Source organism: Pipistrellus kuhlii, unplaced genomic scaffold (assembly GCF_014108245.1).
Source record: "Pipistrellus kuhlii isolate mPipKuh1 unplaced genomic scaffold, mPipKuh1.p scaffold_m20_p_9, whole genome shotgun sequence".
Lineage (NCBI taxonomy): Eukaryota > Metazoa > Chordata > Mammalia > Chiroptera > Vespertilionidae > Pipistrellus > Pipistrellus kuhlii.
The window spans coordinates 48,779,197-48,804,473 of record NW_023425595.1 but is presented as its reverse complement, the minus strand read 5'-3'; the positions used below and the strand labels follow the sequence as shown (position 1 = coordinate 48,804,473).

Here is a 25,277-nt window from a genome sequence, read left to right as displayed (position 1 = left end):
GTCAAGTACCTGATACATACGTAACACATAATAGATATTTACTGAACAAGTAGAAAAATGAATGTGAAGTTTTATTAAAAGGAACCCTTTTATTAGAGACTAGAGGCCCAGTGTATGGCATCCATGAAATAGGATGGGGGGGGGGAGGGGGGAGAGGGGTGGTCCCTCAGCCTGGCCTGAGCCCTCTGGCAGTCCAGGACCCCTCAAAGGATATCTCCCTGTGGGAGCACCTCTCAGCCAGAAGCCGGGCTCGCTGTTCCTTAGCACTGCCTCAGAGGCAGGAGAGCTCCCACTACTGCCACTGCACTCGCCAGCCATGAACCTGTCTTCTGGCTGAGCAGCGCTCCCTATGAGGGAGCACACTGACTACCGGGAGCTCCTGTGTTTAGTGTCTGCCTCTGGTGGTCAGTGAGCATCAGAGCGACCAGTTGTTTCACTGTTCGGTCGATGTGCATATTAGGGTTTTATTATATAGGATAATAAAAGATGATCTTGTTTTCAAAACAAAAATTGTCTCAATCTGAAACTTTATTTCTTGTCAGGTAACAAACAGTTAAAAATTAATGAAGCTATAGCAAGTTCCTATCTTTATTTCCTTCCTTTCCCTCAGGCATAGGAACCACTGAATTTAGCTGTTTACAGTTCAGTTCTGTAGTACCTCTAGAACAGCATTATTAATACAAATGTCACTAGGTACATGTGACTAGGTAAGTGAATTCAAATTAAGTAAAAATTAAAATTCATTTCCTCAATTACACTAGTAATATTTCAAGTATTTAACAGCCCATGTAGCTAGCAGCTATATGGACACAAATATAGAACATTTCCATTACCACAGAAAGTTCTAATGGACAATAATGCTTTAGAATACTGATTTAAAAACATTTATCTGAGAAGAAATACTAGCTCAGAATTTAATTATATAGCTGTATTTTTATAAAAACTATAACTAGAAACTTTTTGGCTTAGTAACAACTAGCTTCTTTCAAGATAATTTGTATTAAAATAAATATTTTTCCTTAGCTGGTTTGGCTCAATAGAGTATGGGCTCAGGGACTGAAGGGTCCTGGGTTCGATTCTGGTCAAGGGGACGTATCTTGATTGCAGGTTTGCTGGCTCTGATTAGAGTGTGTACAAGAGGCAACCAATCTATGTGTCTCTCTCACATCGATTTTCTCTTTGTGTCTTCCTCTCCCTTCCACTCTCTCTAAAAATCAATGAAAAAACATCCTTGGCTGAGGATTAAAATAAAGAAAAAGCTGTGTTAAGACTGAATATTGAATGTCATATGTAACTGAAAAATTAAAACAAAGATACAAACCAAAAAAAATTAAATAAATAAAATAGTTTACTAAAGTTTATGGAACCAAAATTATAGATAAGAAGGTTGAATTTAAATTTCCTTCTAAAATACTATTTTTAAAAAAAATATATTTTATTGATTTTTGTACAGAGAGGAAGGGAGAGAGATAGAGAGTTAGAAACAGCGATGAGAGAGAGTCATCGATCAGCTGCCTCTTGCACACCCCCTACTGGGGATATGCCTGCAACCAAGGCACATGCCCTTGACCGGAATCGAACCCGGGACCCTTCAGTCCCCAAGCCGATGCTCTATCCATTGAGCCAAACCGATCTTGGCTAAAATACTATTTTTCAAAAAATCTTTAAAATTACAAAGCCCACGCAAATGACCAATATTATGACAGGGACCCATTTATTCCACAAATATTTATTGAACTCTTATTATGCATAAAGCACTAGACCAGAAATTCTATAGAGTAAAATACATTTTTAAAAGTCTCCGACTTTAAAAAAGAATACATTTCATAGGAAAAATAAGATATATACAAAAGTTTAAAATGCGAAGCAGAAGTCATAAGGGTCAAATGAACAGTACATATGAAGATGAATTGCCTTCTATCAGCTGAATGTGTAAGTCAAAGTAGAATAAACAGTAATCAAATGTAGCCAGATATTAAGACAAATTTCACTGGCCAAACAAAATTAAAGTACCAAAGGGAAGAAAAAACCTTTAAAAACAAAAATTTCAAATTACCTGTTTCTGTCTTGCTGCCATTCTAATTCTGATTGCTTCCTCTTGAGGATGGAGTAGAACTGAACTGTGAGCTACAGCTGTGATTGGCTGGATCTCATTTATTTCTAAAAGGATTCCCAAAACAAAAATTAGTTTTAACAATTTAAAATTTTGATACTATCCTAACGCTCTATATTCATTCATCTCATGAAGTTTTATTAGAAAAAATATTTGAAAAAACAAGAAAGTTTAATTTGAGGATGTAAATTAAAAAAAAAAAAATACCTTGTTCCTTTTTAGGGTCTGCATCACATGAAATTGGTTGATCTTCACTAGTGAGTGGTCCAGAGTCAATTGTTAGCATATCACTTTCAACTATAATAAATACATTATTATGAACATATTATCACTGTTAATCTTAAATCTGAACAAAGTAACAAAACTCTGAACTCAGATTAACAATTCATCTTGGTCCACCTGAATATCTTATTTAAGATCCAGTCACCTTCCAGATGACCACATATTTTATATATTAAACTTGGGCCTTGCCTAGCCAGCATGGCTCAGTGGTGGAACATAGATCTATGAACCAGATCATGGTTTGATTTCTGGTCAAGGCACAGGCCTGGTTTTGGGGATCAAACCCCAGTATGGGATGTGCAGAAGGATGCCAATCAGGGATTTTTCTCTCATCATTGATGTTTCTCTCTTTCCTACCCACTTCCTCTCTGAAATCAATAAAAATATAAAAACAACAACAAAAGCCTGGCTAGCGTGACTTAGTGATTGAACCATGACCTCCTGGTTCATGGGTTGATGCTCAATTTCAGATAAGGGCACATGCCCGGGTTGCAGGCTCGATCCCCCGTGATGGGCATCCAGGAGGCAGCCAACCAATAATTCTCTCATTACTGATATTTCTCTCTCTCTCTCTCTCCCTCTCCTTTCCAATAAAAATATATTTAAAACAAGAAAACAAAACAAAAAAAAAACACCTTGAGCCTAATATAAGAGAAAGACTAAAATTGTAAACAAAAAGGAAAAAATTAAGAACCATTAAGAAGGCCTGCTGATAATTTCAAATACAATGGAAAACATAAAATCAGCAAGACATCAAAGTTAAGCAGAAGCTAAAGAAATTTAAAAGTATCTTTGAAATATTTAGATGTTATGATTTTTATGAAACCAGAGCAGAGAAGAAAGTTAAAGCAATCATATCAGGGTAGCAAGAAACGCTGTATTAAATATTCACTCATTCATGCACTTATTCATTCAGTACCTACTTAAGTGTTGCATGTTAGGGACACTGTGGTAAATAAGAAATGGCCTTAAAGAGGGGTGAGTGGGGACAGAAACATTATATAAGTATCCTAGGAAAAAAAGGTAAAATTAGAACCTATAGTAAGTACTATATAAGAAAAATAAAGGGTTCTGCAAGAGTATTAGATTTCTCTAAGGAAATGACACTTAAGCAGACATTTAAAAGTTAAGAAGGAATCAGCCAGATAAGCAGGTATTAACACCCTGTGAGGCTGGCACATTCAGGGAACTGAATCAGGATCAAATGGGTGAAGTTAAACAAGGGGTAAAATGAAGCAAAATGAGGCTAGAGAAAGGCCACTCATATAAGAACGTTTTCAAAATAACTTGATTGTGAATTGAGATTTGTTGGCCACTCCCTTGTACTGCCTTTGCTGTTCTCCAGCCATCTTCTAAGTGCTGGAGTCCCTCAGGAGCCCTCTTCTACTGAAGTCTCTCTTCTAAGAGTTCTTCCACACCCATGGCTTTAATCATCATATGTATGTCTGACTTCTGAACTTACCTATCTTGCTTTAAGCTATTCATTTAACTGAACAAGTATTAACTGAGCATCTTTTATATTCAAGGCACTAGTCTATGCTCTGGGATTTAGCAATGAACAAACTCAAGTTCTTACCCTCATGGAGATGACATTGTGGGATTGGAGGGTGCTCAGGAAAAGTATCAGGGTAAGGAGCAAATAAGTAAAAGAGTAAATTTATGGTTCATCAGATGTTGATGAGAAATACAGAGAAAAAAACAGGATAAAAGAGACAGGAATTGAAGGGAGTGTGGATGGGGCAAGGGGCTGAACTTGCCTTTTTGTATAGAGTGGTAAGATAAGGCCTTTCTGAGAAAGCATTATTGAGCAAATGTCTGAAGGAAGTGAGAGTGAATTATTAAAATATCCAAGAGCACTCTAGCCAAAAAGACCAACTGCAAATGCTACGTAAGCCATGTCTGCTGTGTTAAGAATACCAAGTAAGTCCTAACCGGTTTGGCTCAGTGGATAGAGCGTTGGCCTGCGGACTGAAGGCGCCCAGGCTTGATTCCGGTCAAGGGCATGTACCTTGGTTGTGGGCACATCCCCAGTGGGGAGTGTGCAGGAAGCAGCTGATCGATGTTTCTAACTATCTTCCCTTCCTCTCTGTAAAAAAAATCAATAAAATATATTTAAAAAAAAAATACCAAGGAAGCCAATACCTATGGTTGGGCAGGTGTAGAAAAAGAAGTCAGAGAGTGAGGCTGAAAGAAATTATGTGGGAGAGGTGTGTGTGTAGATCACATAAAGCTTTGATTCTAATGTAAGCACTTTGGTTTTTACTGAGTGAAACTGGCAGTTGTTGAAGAGCTTCCCCAGAAGAATGAGCTGATTTTAACAGGATGAGTCAGGAAAGAGACTATAGCAAGGAGGTACAAAACTGAAAATAAAAGACCTGTTAAGGATTTACTACAGGAAGCTACACTAGAGAATGAACATAGCTTAAATCAAAATGGTAGGTGGTGAAAAATGGCTGGACTTTGAGGGTAAGACTACTAGGATTTGCTGATGATTCAGATGTACAATGTAAAAGAGAAAAACGACAATAACTAACTTTTGGGCTTAAGCAAAAGAATTTTATTACTAATTATTAAAATATAGAAGACTGTAAGAAAAGCAGTGTTGGGTGGAAGGGGATAGCAAGAGTGGAAAGTTTGAGATATGATTACTATATAAGGGAAAATGTCAAATAGACATTTAAATGAGTGAAGTTCAAAAGAGAGATCAAGCCTAAAAAGACACCCTTGGAAATCATCAGTACATAGATGGTAAGACATAGTCATGATATTGGAGATGAACTAAGAAGTGTTGATACAAAGAGAAAAGATTTGAGAAACAAGCTCAGGGTAATGACTAGTGGTTGTAGAGATCAGGATAAGCAGCAAAAGAAACCATGGAGGAGTAGCAGTGATAAGGAAAACCAAGAGAGGGTGGGATCAACAGGTCAAGTGAAGAAATGGTTTCCAAAAGGCTTCCTGTTGTACTTGGAATAAAATCCAAATATGGATGAGTCACTACTTTTGGAAGCCTGGTAGCAAAGTATTTCCGTACAAATACAATCACATTTAAAAAAAACACAGAAGACAAAATTCTAAGAATAAGCACATAATACAGTACACTCAAAAGCTGTTAACATGTTCATCTCCTTTGGTTCTTTCAAGAGTTGTTCCTAAGGAAATAATTTAAAATAAGGGCAAAGACTTTGCTAAAAGAATGCTCACTGCAGCACAAGAAATACCAAGAAAAATTAGAAATAGCCGTCTCAATAAGAGAAAACTGGTTAAAATTTTATATTGGATATTATTAACTTTATTTTGAGAGGGAGAGAGAAACATCAGTGTGAGAGAGAAACATGGATCAGCTGCCTCCTATATGCGCACCAAATGGGAACTGAACCCACAACCTTTTGGTATAAGAGACATTGCCCCAATCCACTGAGCCACTGTGCCAGTGCAGAAATGAGCATATTTTAAGTAACTTAGAAAGGGTGTATGGACTACAAAATGAGACTACTGGACAGACACACCTTGCTCCTGCCTAGAGGATAATGTTCCCTCTTCAATAGTAGTTGTTTCTGATTCAAATGTTGGTGCTTTACTCTCAGTTTCACCAACAGTTGTAGTCATTTCACTTTCATCCTCAGACATGGATTTAATTGTCCATAGAGATTTCTGGTTTCGGATCTTACTTAATAATTTTTTAAAAATAATTTTTGAAGGTAGTGGCTGGGTCTTCATTGCCAAGGGAACTAAAAGAAAAGAAAAAAATTATTCAGCATCTATTATATACCTAGTAAATTATTCTATCTTTATACTTAGTTACTGCTACAAGTACTAGTTAAAACAAAAGCACAACTTTATTTCCCTCACATTTTTAATTTAACAATATGTACAATGCTATTCAAACCCAATCACAATTTTATAACCAGGAATAATATTTTTAACTTAAATTTAATAAAGACACCAAAATTAAACTATTTCCTAACAAGCATCTATCACAAATTTGAAGTTGAAAAATGTATCAGTAACATGTTTATTCTGTTTGAAGACAGAATGCATACCTCTTAATTTGTAAGGTTAACTTTGAAAATATGTGTTGTAAGGTTCTATATGCTAGAGGAGGGTACCAATTATGGTTCTGTACTTAGTAGCTAGAGAAAGACATCAGCTTTAGAACCTTGAAACCAAATCACAAGCTCCCAAAGTATTCCTGGTACTTTCTGGGAAAATTTCTTCCACTTATCATCATAAAGAAATCCGTGTAGCCCTAACTGGTTTAGCACAGTGGATAGAGCGTCGGCCTTCAGACTGAAGGGTCCCAGGTTTGATTCCGGTCAAAGGCACATTGTCCAGGTTGTGGGCTCGATCCCCAGTGTGGGGCATGCAGGAGGCAGCCAATCAATGATTCTATCTTTTTTAAAATATATATATTTTATTGATTTTTTTTACAGGGAGAAAGGGAGAGAGATAGAAGTTAGAAACATTGATGAGAGAAACATCGATTAGCTGCCTCCAACACATCCCCTATTGGGGATGTGCCCGCAATCAAGGTACATGACCTTGACCGGAACTGAACCAGGGACCTTTCAGTCTGCAGGCCAACGCTCTATACAATGATTCTCTTATCATTGATGTTTCTATCTCTCTCTCTCCCCTCTCCCTTCCTCTCTGAAATTAATATATATATATATATATAAATAAAGATCCCTGTAGTTAAAAATTCTTAAGTTGTTTCCTCAAAAACATCCTTCCATATGAGCTGATAGTACAATTCCAAAACTCAGTATAATACTAACAATTCTTTAAGGGGACAAAACTGTGTTTTGAATGCATATAGTGTTCTGACTTAATAAAATTTAAGAAATTTACAGAGGTGGAAAACTGGCAGACTATAGTTTTGACTAACGTATGTTTTTCTTTAAACTTTCTTAATCATAACTTACATGTACAATAAATTTTACATTTATCTATATAATACCATCCAGATCATTATGTGAAACATTTCAAAAACTCCTTCATGCCCCTTCCAGTCAACACTCCCCTAAAGATAATCACTATGCTGCCTTGAGACCACATTATTTTTGCCTGTTTTTTCCTTTAATTTTATATAAATATGGATTTACATTTAGGTATTTTATTTTCATCTGGCTTCTTTCACTCATCATTTAAAAACAATAGCATTCCTAGGGTTTGGTTTTTTTTTGTGTGTGTTTTTTTTTTAAATCAAGAAAATTAGCAACACTGAACCAGCAATCCCAAATGGGATCAGCAGGAGTTGAAAAGTGACTGTCCTTTTAGATAAGGCAAGCTGTGCAACTCTGACAAACTACAGATCTGAATGATATTCCCAATGAAAACAACTCAAAGAGCCAAAGGAAACAGTCAAGTATCTTCTTAAAGGTACTGCTGATCTGGCAAGAAAAGAAAAGATTCTGCAGAGGCCAAAAATAAAATTTAAGTAGGAATTATGGAAAACAAGTGAGCCCTGAAACCACCTTCTGAAGTTAATGCCAAACCACAATGACCTTATACTTTGGACAGCAGTGTGGGCCTAGGGACAGGGACAAAGCCTAGAGCCCTCACCCAGTAAGTCCAAGAGGAGATCCACATAAAGTTGGAAGCCTAAAGGGCTACCTACCTACGGGGTACGGTAGAAATGATGAAAAAGACTGAGTGGTTTTGAACAAAGGCCAAAGTAGTTAGGTATAGGGGCAAAAAGAGGTAAAAATGAAGAGGACTTAGTCTTGAAGCAGATATATTATAAAAGAACGGGAGGTGTCAGTGGCAAACATTGGTCTAGCTTGGACAACTGCACACTGTGTTATCATCTATATATATAAAAGGCTAATATGCAAAGTGTCCCCCTCAGGAGTTTGACCCAGAGTTCGACCACGGGGAAGCGTGGAACAAAGGCAGGCCCTGGCCAGCAGCAGGAAGGCCCAGATTAGTCCAGATCGCCAGCCAGGCCTAAGGACCTGACCCGTGCATGAATTTCATGAACCAGGCCTCTAGTTTACTATAGATGAGGAAGACAGGAAAACAGAGTTTCTGGAGTCAAGAGATGATCAATTTGCTGTTAAGATATTGAGTTTTAAGTACCTGTGATAAGGTTTAAAATGGTGGAGACAGAAATGAAGTTTAGAAAAGAGATCTAAGTGTGTGCTATTTATTACACACTTAGTGCCTAGCTATAATTAAAACAGGATTTCTTGGGTGATCTGATGAAAGTCTAAAAAAAAATGCTGACTTTTCAAAGGTATTCAGAGTATACGTACATATGAATAAAAGAACTTTACTCCTATGTATATGAAAAGGTTATTAATAATGGAAATCTGCCAAAACCAGTTTGGCTCAGTGGCTAGAGCATCGTCCTAAGGACTGAAGGGTCCCAGGTTTGATTCTGGTCAAGGGCATGTACTTTGGTAGGGAGTGTTCAAGAGGCAGCTCATCGATGTTTCTCATTGATGTTTCTAACTCTCTATCCCTCTCCCTTCCTCTCTGTAAAAAAAAAATCAATAAAATATATATCAAAAATAATAATAATGGAAATCTGTAAATGCTGTTTCCTCCTTCCATCACTCCTATTCCCATTAAGCACTGTTGCACTCAAATTAGACCAGACTTTTCTAACTGTTGGCAAATGATAAGCATTTTGTTCTATGAAACACTGTAATATTCAATTCTGAAGAAGTTTTTACCGTCTGCTTCACCAGGACTTATTGTTTCAGGTTCTGTTACTGTAGGTTTTTCAGTTTCATCTAAATTTTCGTGTCCCATTGAAAGGTCCAGTTCTTCATCTTGGATCTGATCAGTCACAGTGGGCAAAGGTTCTGGTTCAAGGTGCAAAATCAGGTTTCCTTTCACCTCTCAATAAAGAAATACAGAGATAAGTCTCCATTCCAAAATGACTAAAAAGAACTTGAGCATAAAAATTTAAAGGCCATTATAGTTTCTAAGTCTAAAACATGAGGACCTCTTTCAAACAAACAACTCATTTCAAAATAAAAACTGCTTCATCAATGCAAACTATTTTCCCACAAAGACATTCAAAGGCACCACTGGAAGTTTACTGAAAATATCTTACTCTTGTCTGCGTTGTACATGTCTTCAAAGGCAAATTCGAGCTCTCTCTGCCAGTCTTCTTTCATTTCACTGCGTTTGTATGGAAGTGCAACTAGTTGTGGTGGCATCTGTGCTACAGTCTGTCTCCTACGTGCCAGATCCTCTTGCTGTAGCTCTTTGAGTTCTTTCATTAGTTTCTCTTGATTCTTCAAGAATAAAGAGATTTCATTAACAATAGCTGAGGCACACACTTGGGATATTAATATTAACAGTGAGGGAAAAGTGGAGAAATCATGAGAAACAGGGCCAGGAGTTCCTTTCCCTCCTCTACCATTTGTTATGCCACAAAAAGACATTAATTTATTCATTCAAAAAAATATTTACTAAATGTCAGATACCACTGATGTTAGAGATGCAATCTCATCCCTAACCTAAAGAGCAGCAAACAGGGAATTAATACTCGGTCAGTAAGGACTCTAAGTACTGATTACACCACAAAGTTTCAAAAGTATCTGCCAGTTACAGTTCTCCTTTCTCAGGATAGTCATGAAGTCAGGCTCTATATAAGTAGGCTCTATATATTAAGTGTCACACTCCTGCAGTGCACTCTGTACCAGTTCTCCTTGTAGACAGCAGCATATACCAGTCTCAGGTAGGCACCAGGACCCAGAGTGCCTGTGGCTTAATAGATGGTACTTATTACATCATACTCTTGGAATCACCATGATTAAAGGGGATTTATATTTATCTCTTTAAGCTGAGAGTCTAGCTAATTTGGAAATTTAAGCAGGAGTTTCAGTGAAGTTATCTTACAGGATTTTGGTGGTGGAAGCTAGGGAGGGAGCATAAGAGAAGACTTCTGCCGAAAGCAGTTTGGCTCAAGCCGAAACCAGTTTGGCTCAATGGATAGAGCGTCAGCTTGGGGACTGAAAGGTCCCAGGTTTGATTCCGGTCAAGGGCATGTACCTTGGTTGCGGGCATATCCCCAGTAGGGGGTGTGCAAGAGGCAGCTGGTCGATGACTCTCTCTCATCGATGTTTCTAACTCTCTATCTCTCTCCCTTCCTCTCTGTACAAAATCAATAAAATATATTTAAAAAAAAAAAAAAAAAAAAAAAGAGAGAAGACTTCTGATTCCTTGGGATGAAGATATAGCCTGGTAAAAGTGGGTGAAGGAGAAGGCATGTAAGAAAGTAACAACTACAGTACAAAGGTATGGAAATGAAGGCACAGGGTATTCAGAAAAAGTACACTGTTCATTACAGATAGGACATAAAGGGCAGGGATATTCAAGGAAAAAAGATAAAGTTGAAAGGGCAAGTAGCAGCCAAACACTAGTTATAATAGACACTGGACACCAGTAGGAAATATAGTCCCAGGGCACAATGGGATCTACAGCAAAAAGGTTCAGACAGAGGGAAGGAAATGCTCTAGTAATAATAAGATTGCATAGTTTGATGACATTTTTGTGTAAAAGACACTAAGTCTGAAAAAAGGTGGACAGCCTGTATAACAAAGTGTTTGTCAAGTGACTACATATGCACACTACTTATTCTTATATAAAGTTTAAAATATTTTGTCATTTGGAGATAAAATATCTCCAATTTTTTTTTTTTTGCCATGCTCTGAAAAAGAATCAGATTATGAAATCACTTCATTTACTTTAAGTTTCAAATAATTAACTTCTTATTCAATTAACTTCAAAGTTATTTAAGTAAGTATACTATTCTTGGTTCGCTGAAAGCCTGGCATATTTTTCTACTTGAATTATTTACAGTATCTACCACCAACAACGACAAAATTATTGTGTGCTTATGAAAATTCTAGGCACAATCCTAGGAGCTTTATTCAATTCACTTGATCCTCACAAAACAGATCATGAAACAGAGCTCAGAGAGAGCTTAGGTAACTGCCTAAGATCAAACAGTGGAGGAATGAAGGGACAAAAATCTAGGCCGACTATGGAGTCCACTTACTTCACCACTAGATACTATTGATTTGTGGAGGAGTGCTTGGTTTACGATGCTTTCACAATTTTTTCTATAGGTTTAAGCCTTAGATAGACTGATACTAATTCAGACATTCAGTTATTTTAGTCATAACTTATTCCTTCTTTATAACAGCTAAATATTTAAGGGAGAAGGTAATAATTCAGTTCAAACTATACAAATGAACTTTAATAAGATAGGCGTTTTACCAATGTCACCTCAAAAAATTCAATTTTAAAAAAAGACAGGCATTTGATTCTTACAGAAGCACTTAAAAAACTTCAGATAAGCATCTAAAAAAATCCAAATGCATGGGTCAAATTCAAAACATAAATTTAGACTTCTAAAAGGATTAATCATTTCTATGCTGTTGCAAGAATAAACACTTGCTGAATAGGCATGACAGAAGCGAGGCTGAAACTATGAAGCCAGTTTTCATTATACATATTCTGCAGATCTGCAACAATCACATTTTCAAAGCTGCTTGACATAGAGTCATGACTCCACCTTTGAATCAACAGTCTGCGAAGCCAACAAGTGCTCTGCTCAATAAATATTCAATGAGTTGAATTCTAGAATTTACAGAGCACAAATTAGGAAAGTGATTCATTTCTTCTCAGGCTATTTTTTAACTGACTAAAATATTTAACTTTTAATAAATTCATCATTAGTAAAAATTTTAGAACACCAATATATTATTAGTGAGAACAGCTTCACCCAACCTGAATTTGAAACAAGAGGTAAGAGAAGTTGGGGAAATTTGAAATCGTATGATTCAGAAGCTATATTTTCACATTTGTCGCATCTCCTTACTTTGAGCTCATTTACTAATAATTCTGTAATGCTATCGGTTAAGTCTGTCAGTAGTGGTCAGAGTGAGAATTTAATTCTTACTTGAGCCAAATGGATCTTTTTCATTGCTTGGAAACCCCGTACATGTGCCTTTTCAGTCTGCTCCATTCTCTCTTTCTCTGCTTGTTTTTGTACTTCTTCCAGTCTTTTAGCTTCTTCTTCAGCAGCCAAATGAGGATCTGGCTAGCAGTCAATCAGTAACATTTTAGGCAATTTAAAAGTGTAAAACAAACCAATAGTTAAAAAAACAAAACAAAATAAAATTATGTTTTATTACTTAAATAAAATTAAATGATCAAGCCCTAGTGGGTTTGGCTCACTGGATAGAAAGTCAGCCTGCGGACTGAAGGGTCCCAGGTTCTATTCCAGTCAAGGGTACATGCCTGGGTTGTGGGCTCGGTCCCCAGTGGGGGGGGGGGGTGTGTGTGCAGGAGCCAGCCAATCAATGATTCTCTCTCATCATGATGTTTCTATTTCTTTCCCTTTCCCTTCTTCTCTGAAATCAACAAAAATTATTTTTAAAAAAATTAAACAAGAGTTGAATTTGAATGCCCACAGCATGTATCTATGACAAAGACGAAATTGTTACTGTAAAGTTTTGCAAGTTAATTTCAAATCAGATTACACTATAACAGTGATTTTCAACTGGTGTGCCACAAGAGGTTTCAAAATATGCAATACCTAACTATTTATTTATTCAGGAGCTCTGACCTCTTTTCCTTACATTGAAAAAAAAAAAAAAAAGACAACAGCCAACACACAACAGCTGTCCGTGTGAATGAATCAAAATTATACCTATTTTTTTTTGCCAGATCAGCAAAAAAATGTAATTATTTTTTGATGTGTCACAGAATTTTAGTAATTAGGTTATGTGTGCCATGAGATGAAAAAGCTTGAACATTGCTGCATTATACTTATCCAAACACATTTCTCTATCATTTTTTGTTAAGTAGAGAAATCCCATTGAGACAACTGATGCTGGAAGGTAGTAGTAAAGAAACCACAAACATCAAAAATCATATAAGTCATTTAGAAAAGCACTGAGATCTATTTTTAATTTTCAGTCAACATCTGCTGCTTGGCTCCAGCATCAAGAAGATCAAATCACATAAAAAAAACACAACCCTATTTAATATAATTTCTGCCTTCCTAGAACTTGCACACAACCCATGATTATGTGATTGTAGTCAGCCATCACATTCATTAACATAACAATAGTAATACTAAGGAGGGGGAGAGGCACATAACGTGGATTCTTATATCTGAATATTCATTTTCAATCTTGGTAAACATTCCAAATGTAACCTTAAGTACAAATCTTCTAAGTAGTATTTTGTATGTTGAAATTGTATTCATCAGTTTAAATAATTAATGATGAACATGAAAACTCTCTATATACACTGAGTGGCCAGATTATTATGACCACCTGACATTTGTAGGCAAATTAGCTGTACAGCCGAGACCGGTTTGGCTCAATGGATAGAGCGTCGGGTTGGGGACTGAAGGGACCCGGGTTCGATTCCGGTCAAGGGCATGTACCTTGGTTGCGGGCATATCCCCAGTAGGGGGTGTGCAAGAGGCAGCTGATCGATGACTCTCTCTCTCATCAATGTTTCTAGCTTTCTATCTCTCTCCCTTCCTCTCTGTACAAAATCAATAAAATATATTATAAAAAAACAAAACAAAACAAAACAAAAAAACAAATTAGCTGTGTAGTGCATCATATGGGATATGGAAGCCGAAGGCCTGTTCAAATACCTTTGCTGTCTGCAGTTACCATGATAAAACATGTCAAAGGTACTATGATAAATTCATTAATGGATTAACTACATTTCCTTTTGGTGATGAAATCATGGGTGTTTTTCCTATCATTTAGGTTGGCATCTATAATTCCAAAATTTTCACAAAGAGCATATATTATTTTGATTAAAAAAGTTTTAAGATTTGCTATTTTAAAATATAACCATCCAAATAGCTAACTCCTTTCATTCATATTAAACCTCATTCATATTAAATATGACATGATAATTCAAAACATATTTGAAATATTTTTAAAAACATTATTACTCTGTGATGGTTAGTTGAATTGTGGTATTTTGTCATCTGGAAACAACTTACAAAAACTAGATATAACTCAATTCAATGAACAGAATAAAATGATGAAAATGAACAAACATTAAGTCAATCACCTGTTCTGTGTCTGTCTCTCTATTCACAAAAGCATAAAGATGATGGTAGGTAGAACTATTGGTTTTCACATTAGAAGTTCTCTTTACTTCAATGTTCTGAAAAAATTGAACATAGGAAATAGGTTGTTAGGTTAAAAGCATTAATTTTCATTTAAAGCTAGATCCAATACAAGAAAATTTATTTTGTATTTTCATCAGTTATCCTTATTTTTTTCACATGGGATCATATCCTGTATTTCCATTAAAATGGAATTAAGATTTAAAAGCTAGACTATATTTAGAAAAAAGTATTACAGAAGTGAAGCTGTATAGTTTAATACATCACATCAGGAGGCATATAAATTGCTCTACTATTATCGATTCTAAGTTTGATAATTCGGTTACAGTGCTTCATGCTCACTGATAAAGAGTAAGTTCTCTTTTCTTTTTTCAAACAGAAGTAGGCCAATGAATAAATGTAGGATGGATATATTCTGGTGCCAAAGTATCATCTCTCAGATTACCGGATAATCCTATATAATAAAAGGCTTAATATGCAAATTGACCGAATGGCAGAATGACTGGTCACTATGACACACACTGACCACCAGGGGGCAAACACTCAACGCAGGAGCTGCCCCCTGGTGGTCAGTGCGCTTCCATTGGGGAGCACTGCTCAGCCAGAAGCCGGGCTCACAGCTGGTAAGGGCAGTGGCAGGAGCCTCTCCTGCCCTGTAGCAGCGTTAAGGACTGTGAGAAGGTGCAGGCAGTGCTGAGGGACTCCCTCCCCCTACCTCCCAGTGCATGAATGTTGTGTACCAAGCCTCTAGTTGAAGAGAAAAATATACCTTTATGATGGATATCTTTTATAGACATGACCATAACCAAGCCAGATAAATACAGAACATGAGAAACTAGTCTAGTCTCTTCAAACCAGTCCCTTCAAAAAGTCTGAAATAAAAGACCTGTGGGAGGTAGTGCTCTATATTAACAGAGACCAAAGAAATAAAACAATCAGAAGCAATAGGTGAACCTTGGCTTGGATCCTGGTTTGGAAAAAGAAAAAGTCCTAGCTGGTTTGGCTTAGTAATAGAGAATTAGTCTGTGGACTGAAGGGTCCCAGGTTTGATTCTGGTAAAGGGCACATGCCCGGGTTGCAGGCTCAATCCCCAGTAGGGGGGTATGCAGGAGGCAGTCGATCAATGATTTTCATCATTGATGTTTCTATCTCTCTAAGCTGTAAGATATGACAATTTAGGGGCAATTGGAAAATTACGATTACTAACTAAATATTAAATGGATTTAAGGAATTAATGTTAATTTTCCTAAGGTGTTACTGTGACGGCATAAGAGAATATCCTTATTCTTACAAAAAGCATACAGAAGTATTTAGGGTGAAATGTCATATCTACAATTTACATTCAAATGTATACATATATGCACAACTATATGAAATCTATACACAAGGCAAATGGCTATCTATTGTACTCTTCTAACTTCTCTGTATTTTGAAATTTTCATAATAAAAAGCTGTGGGGGAGTCTACATCCAACATATAATTCATATCTGGTAAATCATAGTTTTTCTTGCTTTTTGTAAATTTTTTACTTTGGTTTTCCAGGAACATTAGGAATTATGACAATGGCAAATCATGGGATCACAGATAAAATACCATCTGTCTTTTAACATGGTACTGAGGGAGTGACTGAAATCTGACTCTTCCATTTGAATGTTGGATCAAATGTTACATGGCAGATGGCTCAACATAAAAGCAGGAAGGCTGACATTAAAGGCTTAAGAGGTGAGTACTGGGTACTTATATTGACCATACATACATAAAATATATGTGTATATACAACTAAGTTAGGCATTTTTGTATTTGCGTAAGTTTTTCCTTTTCTAATTAACTTCTTAGGTAAAAATAACTAATTGTGATAATCATCCAAATAGCCATTCCAATAACCACCAAAAGCTAATGTGAACAAGAGAATTGATATCTTTTAATTTCCACTTAATAAAATTGTTCAAAATGATATTTATATAAACTTATTAACTTATGAACTAATCTCTTTATCTTATAATATGGTAACTATGTACAAAAGCCAAATCCTAAATGTGAAAAAGTCTACAGAGCAAATAATCCAGTTTTTAAAAAACAAAGGGCATTTTTTAAAAATATATATTTTATTAAAAAAATATATATTTTATTGATTTTTTACAGAGAGGAAGAGAGAGGGATAGAATTAGAAACACCGATGAGAGAGAATCATCGATCAGCTGCCTCTTGCACGCCCTCCACTGGGGATGTGCCCGCAACCAAGGTACATGCCCTTGCCCGGAATCGAACCTGGGACCTTTCAGTCCACAGGCCGACGCTCTATCCACTGAGCCAAACCGGTTTTGGCACAAAGAGCATTTTTAAAGATAAAAGACATCTACAGGTTTTCAAGTAACCAAAAATATTTTTAGATAACTGGGAAAAACTGAAAACGGACTGTGTTTTAATATATTTTTATTGATTTCAGAGAGGAAGGAGAGGGAGAGAGATAGAAACATCAATGATCAGAATCATTGATTGGCTGCCTCGTGCATGCCTCCCTTTTGGGGATAGAACCCGAAACCCAGACATGTGCTATGACCAGGAATGAAACTCACCTCTTGGTTCATAGGTCGACACTCAATCACCGAGCCACACTGGCTGGGTCACACACTTTATTTTAGATTATATTCGGAACAATATTAGTATTGTGTTAAAATAAATAAATAAATAAAAAGGTCCTAATACAGTAGAGATACATACTATTTACTCCAGATATATGCCATGTGTTACTTGTACAATTAAAATTAAGTCAGGCCCTGGTCAGGTAGCTCAGTTGTTTAGATCACTGACAGGATATGCCAAGGTTGTAGGTTCGATCCCCATTCAAAGGACATATAAGAATCAACCAATGAGTGTATAAACAGGTGGAACAACAAATCCATGTTTTTCTGTCTCTCCTTAAAATTCAATAAATTTAAAAAAAAAAAAGCAAATGATATTTTGATCTGCACTGAATTCTAATAGTCAAGAATTATTATAACCTAGTTCTTCTTATCACTCAAAGTAATTCACCTCAAAAAGACTTGGAGGAGGAGGTGGCAGACTTGTAATTTTGGCAGACCTCTCTTTTTCCGCAAGCAGTGCTTCCTTTCGAGCTTTTATGTGCCTTAAAAAAACAAAAGATGGCATAAATTACTTTCTCAGACAATATTATAGTACATCCCTGAAGATTAAAAATATAAAGGCCACAGGATCTCAAGAAATCCTCCAATCTGATCCCATAAGCTCAGTGTGTTATTTAACAAACAGTCTATACACAGCAGATATTAAGAAAGTGTTTACCAAGAGTAAGACAGTGGGGACTCGTCCAATGAACATTTAATGTTCATTAGTTTAGGGCTACAAAAAAAAAAAAAATATGGGCCACTACATAAAATGACTATTGCTGACTACTAATAACAGGCTCTTTCATTTTTACAGTATACTAAAATACTCATTAATGACTTCCAAAGTCTACAACCTTTTAATGTTCTTAATCGCACTGATATATATATTTTTTTCCACATCAGAGGTAGAGAGATTTTGGTTGACATGCATTCTGAACTAGCCATACATTTCTATATAATTTAGTAATTGTTGCTAAAGTCATTTGTTACTATGTTCACCTACCTAAGCACACAGCCCACCCCAATTATTTTTAAAAACCAAATTAACAACTCAATGGGTATACTGTGAATTTTTTAAAATAGCTGCTTAAACAATATCCAATGCAGCATCTACTTCAAACCATATCCGCTTCAGTGGAGAATATGATAAAAATTATTACTTTACCAGGTTTTTCGTTTAATCGACATTTCTTTCTGATTTTTCTGTATTTTCAGGGCCTCTTTATGCCTCAGTTCTGCTTTTCTTTTTCTTTCTGCTGCCCTCTGTGCCAGAGCATTCAAATCAGGTTCCTAAAAATAGATACAAGATGTTAAATCATGTAATTCAGGGTTAAAAGGTAGCATTACAGTATAATCCTTGGTTGCTTCCCAAGTCAGAGCAAAAATCATGAATGTGAATGACGGAAGTTTAAGAATCACTGAACTAAAGCACAAATAAGTGAATCTACAAAAATCTGATGTCAGAACTTAATGTCATTACTAAAAACCCAGACTAAAACCAGGGACCACTGAACATATTTGATTGTCACATTCTTTAAAGATATTTCTTTTCCTCATTGGTTTGATATTGAAGACTTGCCTTATTCTGTGTGACTGTCCCCGGGACTGCAATCTAGAACAGGCATCTGTTGTTTTACTGTTCTTCGCTTCACTGCACTTGATAGTGTGGATTTTTATAAATTAAAAGTCTGTGGCAACCTGCTTTGAGCAAGTTCATTTTTCCAATAGGCTCAGATGATAGTTAGCATTCTTTAGCATTAAAGTACTTTTTAGTTAAGGTATGTACATTGTCTTTTAGACATAATGCGATTGTACATTTATTACACTACCGTATAGTGTAAATACAACATATATAAGCACTGGGAAATCAAACAATTCAAGTGATTCACTTCATTGTGATGGTCTGAGACCAAACTTAAAATATCTCCAAGGTATGCCAATATTTTCCAATCACAAATCAAAATAAAAAGCAACATAAGGTTAATGGGACAGTTTGAAATACTAAGTTCTACTTTGCGCTTTGAAAGTCATCAAAAATTTTTTACTCTGTGTAATTAAAATCCAAGTGTATATACATTCAACTATATTTGTATTAGAGATAAGAGGAATGATAATGAAATGAGAAATTTGAATTCAATCCACTGAATCTGTCCAAAATACTCAAAAACAACTTCTGATTAAGAAAGTTACTAATTTTTTTTATCACCCAGACAGTTAAGACTGAAGAGGCCGAAACCGGTTTGGCTCAATGGATAGAGCGTCGGCTTGGGGACTGAAGGGTCCCGGGTTCGATTCCAGTCAAGGGCATGTACCTTGGTTGTGGGCATATCCCCAGTAGGGGGTAAGAGGCAACTGATCGATGATTCTCTCTCACCGATGTTTCTAACTCTGTATCTCTCTCCCTTCCTCTCAGTACAAAATCAATAAAATATATTAAAAAAAAAAAAAAAAAAAGACTGGAAGAGAATGAAATATTATAGGAAGATAGCCCTCGCCGGTTTGGCTCAGTGGATAGAGTGTCAGCTTGAGGACTGAAGGGTCCTAGGTTTGATTTTGGTCAAGGGCATGTACCTCAGTTGCAGGCTCGATCCCAGGCCCTGATTAGAAATCCTGTGTGAGGCAATTCTACGAGTCTCTCTAATGCGGATATTTCTCGAATTCTCTCTCCCTCTCCCTTCCATTCTCTCTAAAAATCAATAGAGCCATAGGTGGCTTGGTTCAGTGGATAGAGCATCAGCCTGTGGACTGAAGGGTTCTGGACCCATTTCTTGCCAGGGGAACATGCCCGGGTTGCAGGCTTGATCCCCAGTAAGGGGCGTGAAGGAGGCAGCCAAACAATGATTCTTTCTCATCATTGTTGTTTCTATCTCTTCCTCCCTCTCTGAAGTCAACAAAAATATATTTTAAAAAATCAATGGAAAACTATCCTCAGGTGAAGATTAACACACACACACACTAAACATTACAGAAAGATGAGTTTACTTGACACGACTCTTACTAGAAAATGAACCTAGCAGCATTCTTAAATGGCGTGAAATTTAAAAAGTTCAGGATGCCCAAAACAAATTCTATATGTGAAACATTTTTTGTCAGACAAACATTTAACAAGTATAATTTGCTTTTAACCAAAATTACTACCATAAACAGGCAGTCATATCAACGGTCACTTACATTTTCTTTGGCTTGTTGGTGTCCCTCTCCCATACTTCTTAAACTTGCCAAATACAGTTTTTCCAAGTTGTTTATTTTCTGAGTCTGTGATTCTTCCCATTCTGCCCTCAGTACCTCTGCCAAATTATTAAATTGCTGATATCTCCTTTGTTTTATATCTTCTCTTCTCTGTAAAGCGATATCCCTTTCTTGTTCTCGAACCTGAAGAATTAATATTTAGCAGATATATATAAAAAAAAAGTACTTAAACCTTTTCTGAAAAGCTATTTGGAAACAGAAATTTAAGTTAATTTTTGTTAGACCTATCAATTCTCCTGAATATTCATTAGATAAGTTCTATGTAAAGCAAAAAAAAAAAAAAAATCCAAGTGATATAGGAAAAAACCCCTAAAATTTCAAGACATCTTCTAAAGTTTCCTAAATGATTAGCTATAATATTCCTCAAGCCCTAATGGTACTGCCATTATCATTCTAAAAACCTAATTTAAGAGGCTAAAATGGGTAAGCATGATTCAATAAAATATATAGCCCAGCTGATTATAGATAGAGCTAGATAAGAATTCCCTATCTGTGGTACATCATCCCCAATTTTAGGCAGAATGGCACTTAAAATATGCTTCACAAAGACTTAACTTACTCTAACGCAGTGGTTCTCAACCTTTCTAATGCCGCGACCCTTTAATACAGTTCCCCATGTTTTGTTGACCACCAACCATAAAATTATTTTCATTGCTATTTCATAACTGTTTTCTGATGGTCTTAGGTGACCCGGCTAGCAGTTCTCAACCTGTGGGTTGCCTAAGACCATCGGAAAACACAGATATTTACATTATGATTCATTAACAGTAGCAAAATTACAGTTATGAAGTAGTAATGAAAATAATTTTATGGTTGGGGGTCACCATAACATGAGCAACTGTATTAAAGGGTCACGGCATTAGAAAGGTTGAGAACCACTGCTCTAAATACTTCTAGAAAAGAAAAATCTACGAGTTCATAATAAATTAGTTTCAGCAGCTAATAATCTTTTCATTGAGTCTTCAAAGTCATCCAATCTTTATCAGCTGAACATCATTTAAAAAATATTTAAAGAACTAACTTCCAATAGTTATTGAGTCAACTCACCCCTATCCTCAAACTCTTCTTCAATATATTTACCATTTTGGTCTATTTTTCAAATGTTCCAAAATTAGTTAGTATGCAAGAATCAGGGCTTTTGTTCAGCAAGAAAGGATTTTAAATGCAACATTTTACGTAGAACACTTTAATGTAAAAAATACTAAAAAATGGGAGAAGATTACAGAATTTGAAACTTTGTTTCAAATAAATCTTACCTGTAGCAATCTTAGTTTTCGTCTTCTCTCATAATCTTCTTTTAAAATGAAGGCTTCCTCATTAGGACTCAATCTCATCTTGCCAGCATTCACTACCTTTCTTTTCATTTCTGTGTTCTTTAAATAAAACGGTTCTGAATTTTTAAAAAGGAAAAACGTCTATTAAAATAGGGCAGCAAAGATAATTTTTAAAAAGTATATTTGACGAGTAAGGGCTGTGTACATGCAAATAACATATTTGGGTAAACAAAGTCCAAATTATTTATAAACAACAATTATTAATGCAGCACTTAAACCAGTGGTTCTGATAGATAGGAAGAAGTGGAGGATAATCAGAAGTACTTGAAAAAAATGTTCTCCATCTACAGCAGATTATTGTTTACCTAGCTTAGGAACCTGATTTATTCCTAATTGGGATTTCCAAATTACTTGGCTTAAAGGCAAAAAAGCCCAAAGACTTAAAGAGATGTGTTAGGGCAGAATAAATGTTTTCACAGTTACCGCTGTATCTGCAAGGGCTCCTGGTCTCTAGATTCAACTTACAATCTGTTATATACAACTTGATCACCTATCAACCCCTGAACAGTAAACAATTCTTCAACAACTACAATGGATGATTTTAAAATAAATATTTTAAAAAATCCCCTTGGAACAATTCTGTTGTTTGGATGAGTTAAGTGCTTAGATTTCAAATTCTATACGTCTAGTGTTACTGTTTGTACTCAGTATTCTCACTCTTCTCCCGAAAAAATGTAAGAATCTAAGTTTTTGTAACTTGATCAGATCATTCTGATACTTCCCCATTCCCATCACTGTCATTTACAAGAATTTTGAGTATTCATCATTTCATTTGCAAGAGGATTATAGGAAAGCAAACATACATTTGTTTATTTTTACCTCGGTGTGACAGAACAACTGTTTTCTCTTGTATATAACTTAAAAAAAAATTTAAACGTATTTGCAAATAACTTCAGACTTGGAATTCCCATATACTCTTTCCCCAACTTCTTTAAATGTTAACATTTTATGTAAACACAGTACAATAATCAGAACCAGGAAATTAGCACTGTCACAATATTTTTAACTAACCTATACAAAAAGTTAAAACCTTTCAATTTCACCATTATTCCAATAATGTCCATTTTCTGGACCAGGACTCAATCCAAGGAAAATACACTGCATTTGATTGTTGTGGTACTCTGCAGATACCAAGGTGGGATTATGCCCACAAAGGTTTTTATTAGGGGAAATGCCTGCGTCAGAAAAAAAAAAAGAAAAAAAAATGGGGAGAAAGCTGAGAAAACTTCAGACTTCTATGCAAATCTGACACTGAGTGAAGGAGGGAGGTAAGTTGGGTAGATGCCTCCTACATGGCCATGCAGTCTAAGGAAGGTCCAGCAAGCCCTCTGAGAGGGCCCTGTTTCTCAGGAACATGCCTGCTATGCTCAGTTATTGGCAAAGCTCCATCGTTGGCAAGGAGCAGCCCAGCGTCCATGCCATTGGGCTCCAGAACGCAGGTGCTTCACATTCTCATGGCTGTCGTGTCTCCTTCAACTCCTCTCATCTGGGATGGTTCAACAGCCTGTTCTCAAAATCTTGACGTTTTTGAAAAACACTGGCCACTCAGTTATTTTGTAGACCGTCTCTCAGTTTGGACCTGTTTCATCTCTTCTTGAGGTCAGAATGAGGTTATGCATTTTTGCCAAGACCACCGCAGAAGTGATAATGCAGCCTTCTCAGCGCATCACATCAGGAGGTAAAGGAAGTGAACCAGTCTTCCTACTGCCGATGTGAATTGTGATCAGGTGGTTAAGGTGGTATCTACCTACCAGATTTCTCTACTGTAGTTACTACTTTTCATTTCTAAGTATCTGGTGGAGAGAGAGTTGAGGCTTTGTAAGTATCGCGCTGCTGCTCATCAAACTTCTGCCCATTACCTTTAGTATCCACTGATGTCAGAAACAATTACTGCGCCATTTATGAAGCAGCATTTTCTGTTTACATTATTTCTTCTAGGCTTACAATTGAAGACCTACCTACTAAGAGGGAGAGTTTCCCCTGCTCCCTCACTTATTCATATGAACATGGATTTTTGAAATCCTATGTATTATTGCTATACAATAAGAAAGATACTACTGACCTTGCAAGATTTTGTTCAGATTAAGTGGCACCTGACACATTGTAAACACAAAATTAATACCAGACTTAGATGCCTGGGTGCAAGACCCAACACTGGGCCTTAAAGCAGGAAGACTGGCTAAGTCATCTAAGTTAGTCACTTTGGCCTCCTTTTCCTAAACTATGCAAACAATGGGAGTAACCCCAACAGGCTGTCCTTGTCCTGGTGATCATGTGACTCGAACTTTCCCCAATGTTTTTAAAAGCTCAGTTTGGGGCAGGATTTAATGCTTAAAAAATTAAAGGTGACAGACACCCCAAAAATTGCACGCTCTCCGCAGGAAACGATGCCGGCGGTGCTCTCCAACGGCGACCAGGTTTCGGGCCTCGGGCAGGGGTGGGCAGGACGCACGGAGCAGGGTGCAGCGGCACCGCGGAGGCGCTCCCGGCTGCCCACTCTCCTTGGAATTCCCGGGACCCCGCGCCCCCAAGCCCGGGAGAGGCGCAGAGCCACACGCGCAAAGGCCCCGGGGCTGGCCCTCGCGCGAGCGGACGGGTCTGGTCGGGCCGCGCTTCGGGTCCCGCAGCTGCTCGGAGCCGCAAGCCCACGCGGGCCGGGGAGAGCGGCCGCCGCGGCCGGGCACCGCGGGCCGGGCGGCGTTCGCGGCGCCGCTCCCGCTCGGCGTCCCCCTCCCCGGCGCACCCCGGGCTCCCGGGCTTGTGCACGCCCGGGTCGCGGGGAGGCGATGCGGCCGTCACTCACCTGAGAGCCGGGGGCCGGGAGCCAGGAGGCCGGCAGCTCCGCCAGGGAAGGTCCCGGGGCCACCGCCGCTCAGATTCCCAACAGCCGTTCGTGCGCCTGCGGGACGGCCATCAGCGAGCCGCCGTCATTTCCGTCATTCAAACCGCCCGCCAATGGCGGGGCCAAACCGCGGGAATCCGCCTGCTCCCGCCCCGCCCTCCGGGAGCCGCCGGGAAGGCCGCGCACGCGCACGCGCACTCTCACACGCACGCGCATTCACAGGCGCATGCGCACAGGGACGCGCTTGCCCCCATGTAGATCCCGCTCGTTTCTCTCCTTTCGCGGCTCTGAAGTTTCACTTTTTGTCGCTCCGCAAGCTGTTTCCACACGTTAGGAGATAGAGGTCGCGAATGGGGAACCTATTGGTCCAGAGCCGCGAGGGCGGCTGTAGAGCCTGAAGATTGACACCCGTTTGTGTAGTGACTACATACACACGGTTTGGCACGAGGACGCTAGTCTAAAGCTTCCTTTAAGGGTCTCCAGCTCGTACACAGGAAACCGTATCCGGAGACGCTGTGCCTCCCGAGGTCCGACACACCTAGAACATGTCAAGGATGTATCTGCTGCAAACAAGCTGTAATCAGAAAGGGGATGAGTACAGGGTCCTATTTGCTGTGCCAAGCACAGTGTGCTATATGAAAGGGAGCTAGGGGCATATGAATTATGGCCCTTATACTAGATTGTGTGATCTAGTTCACCATAC

The 25,277-nt window shown here is 37.7% G+C and overlaps 1 protein-coding gene across 1 annotated transcript in view; it reads right to left on the bottom strand.

Moving 5' to 3' along the window:
- The window catches only part of CEP295 (centrosomal protein 295), a 49,571-nt gene extending 27,783 nt beyond the window's left edge, over positions 1 to 21,788 (bottom strand). Inside the window, 11 exon segments of the mRNA XM_045577725.1 lie at positions 2,057 to 2,160; positions 2,321 to 2,410; positions 5,902 to 6,123; positions 9,073 to 9,240; positions 9,459 to 9,642; positions 12,318 to 12,458; positions 14,465 to 14,560; positions 17,556 to 17,649; positions 18,315 to 18,439; positions 20,321 to 20,521; positions 21,655 to 21,788. Coding sequence (XP_045433681.1) covers positions 2,057 to 2,160; positions 2,321 to 2,410; positions 5,902 to 6,123; positions 9,073 to 9,240; positions 9,459 to 9,642; positions 12,318 to 12,458; positions 14,465 to 14,560; positions 17,556 to 17,649; positions 18,315 to 18,439; positions 20,321 to 20,521; positions 21,655 to 21,762 — 1,533 coding nt within the window. The 5' untranslated portion in view covers positions 21,763 to 21,788.
- Positions 21,789 to 25,277: the final 3,489 nt, after the last annotated feature.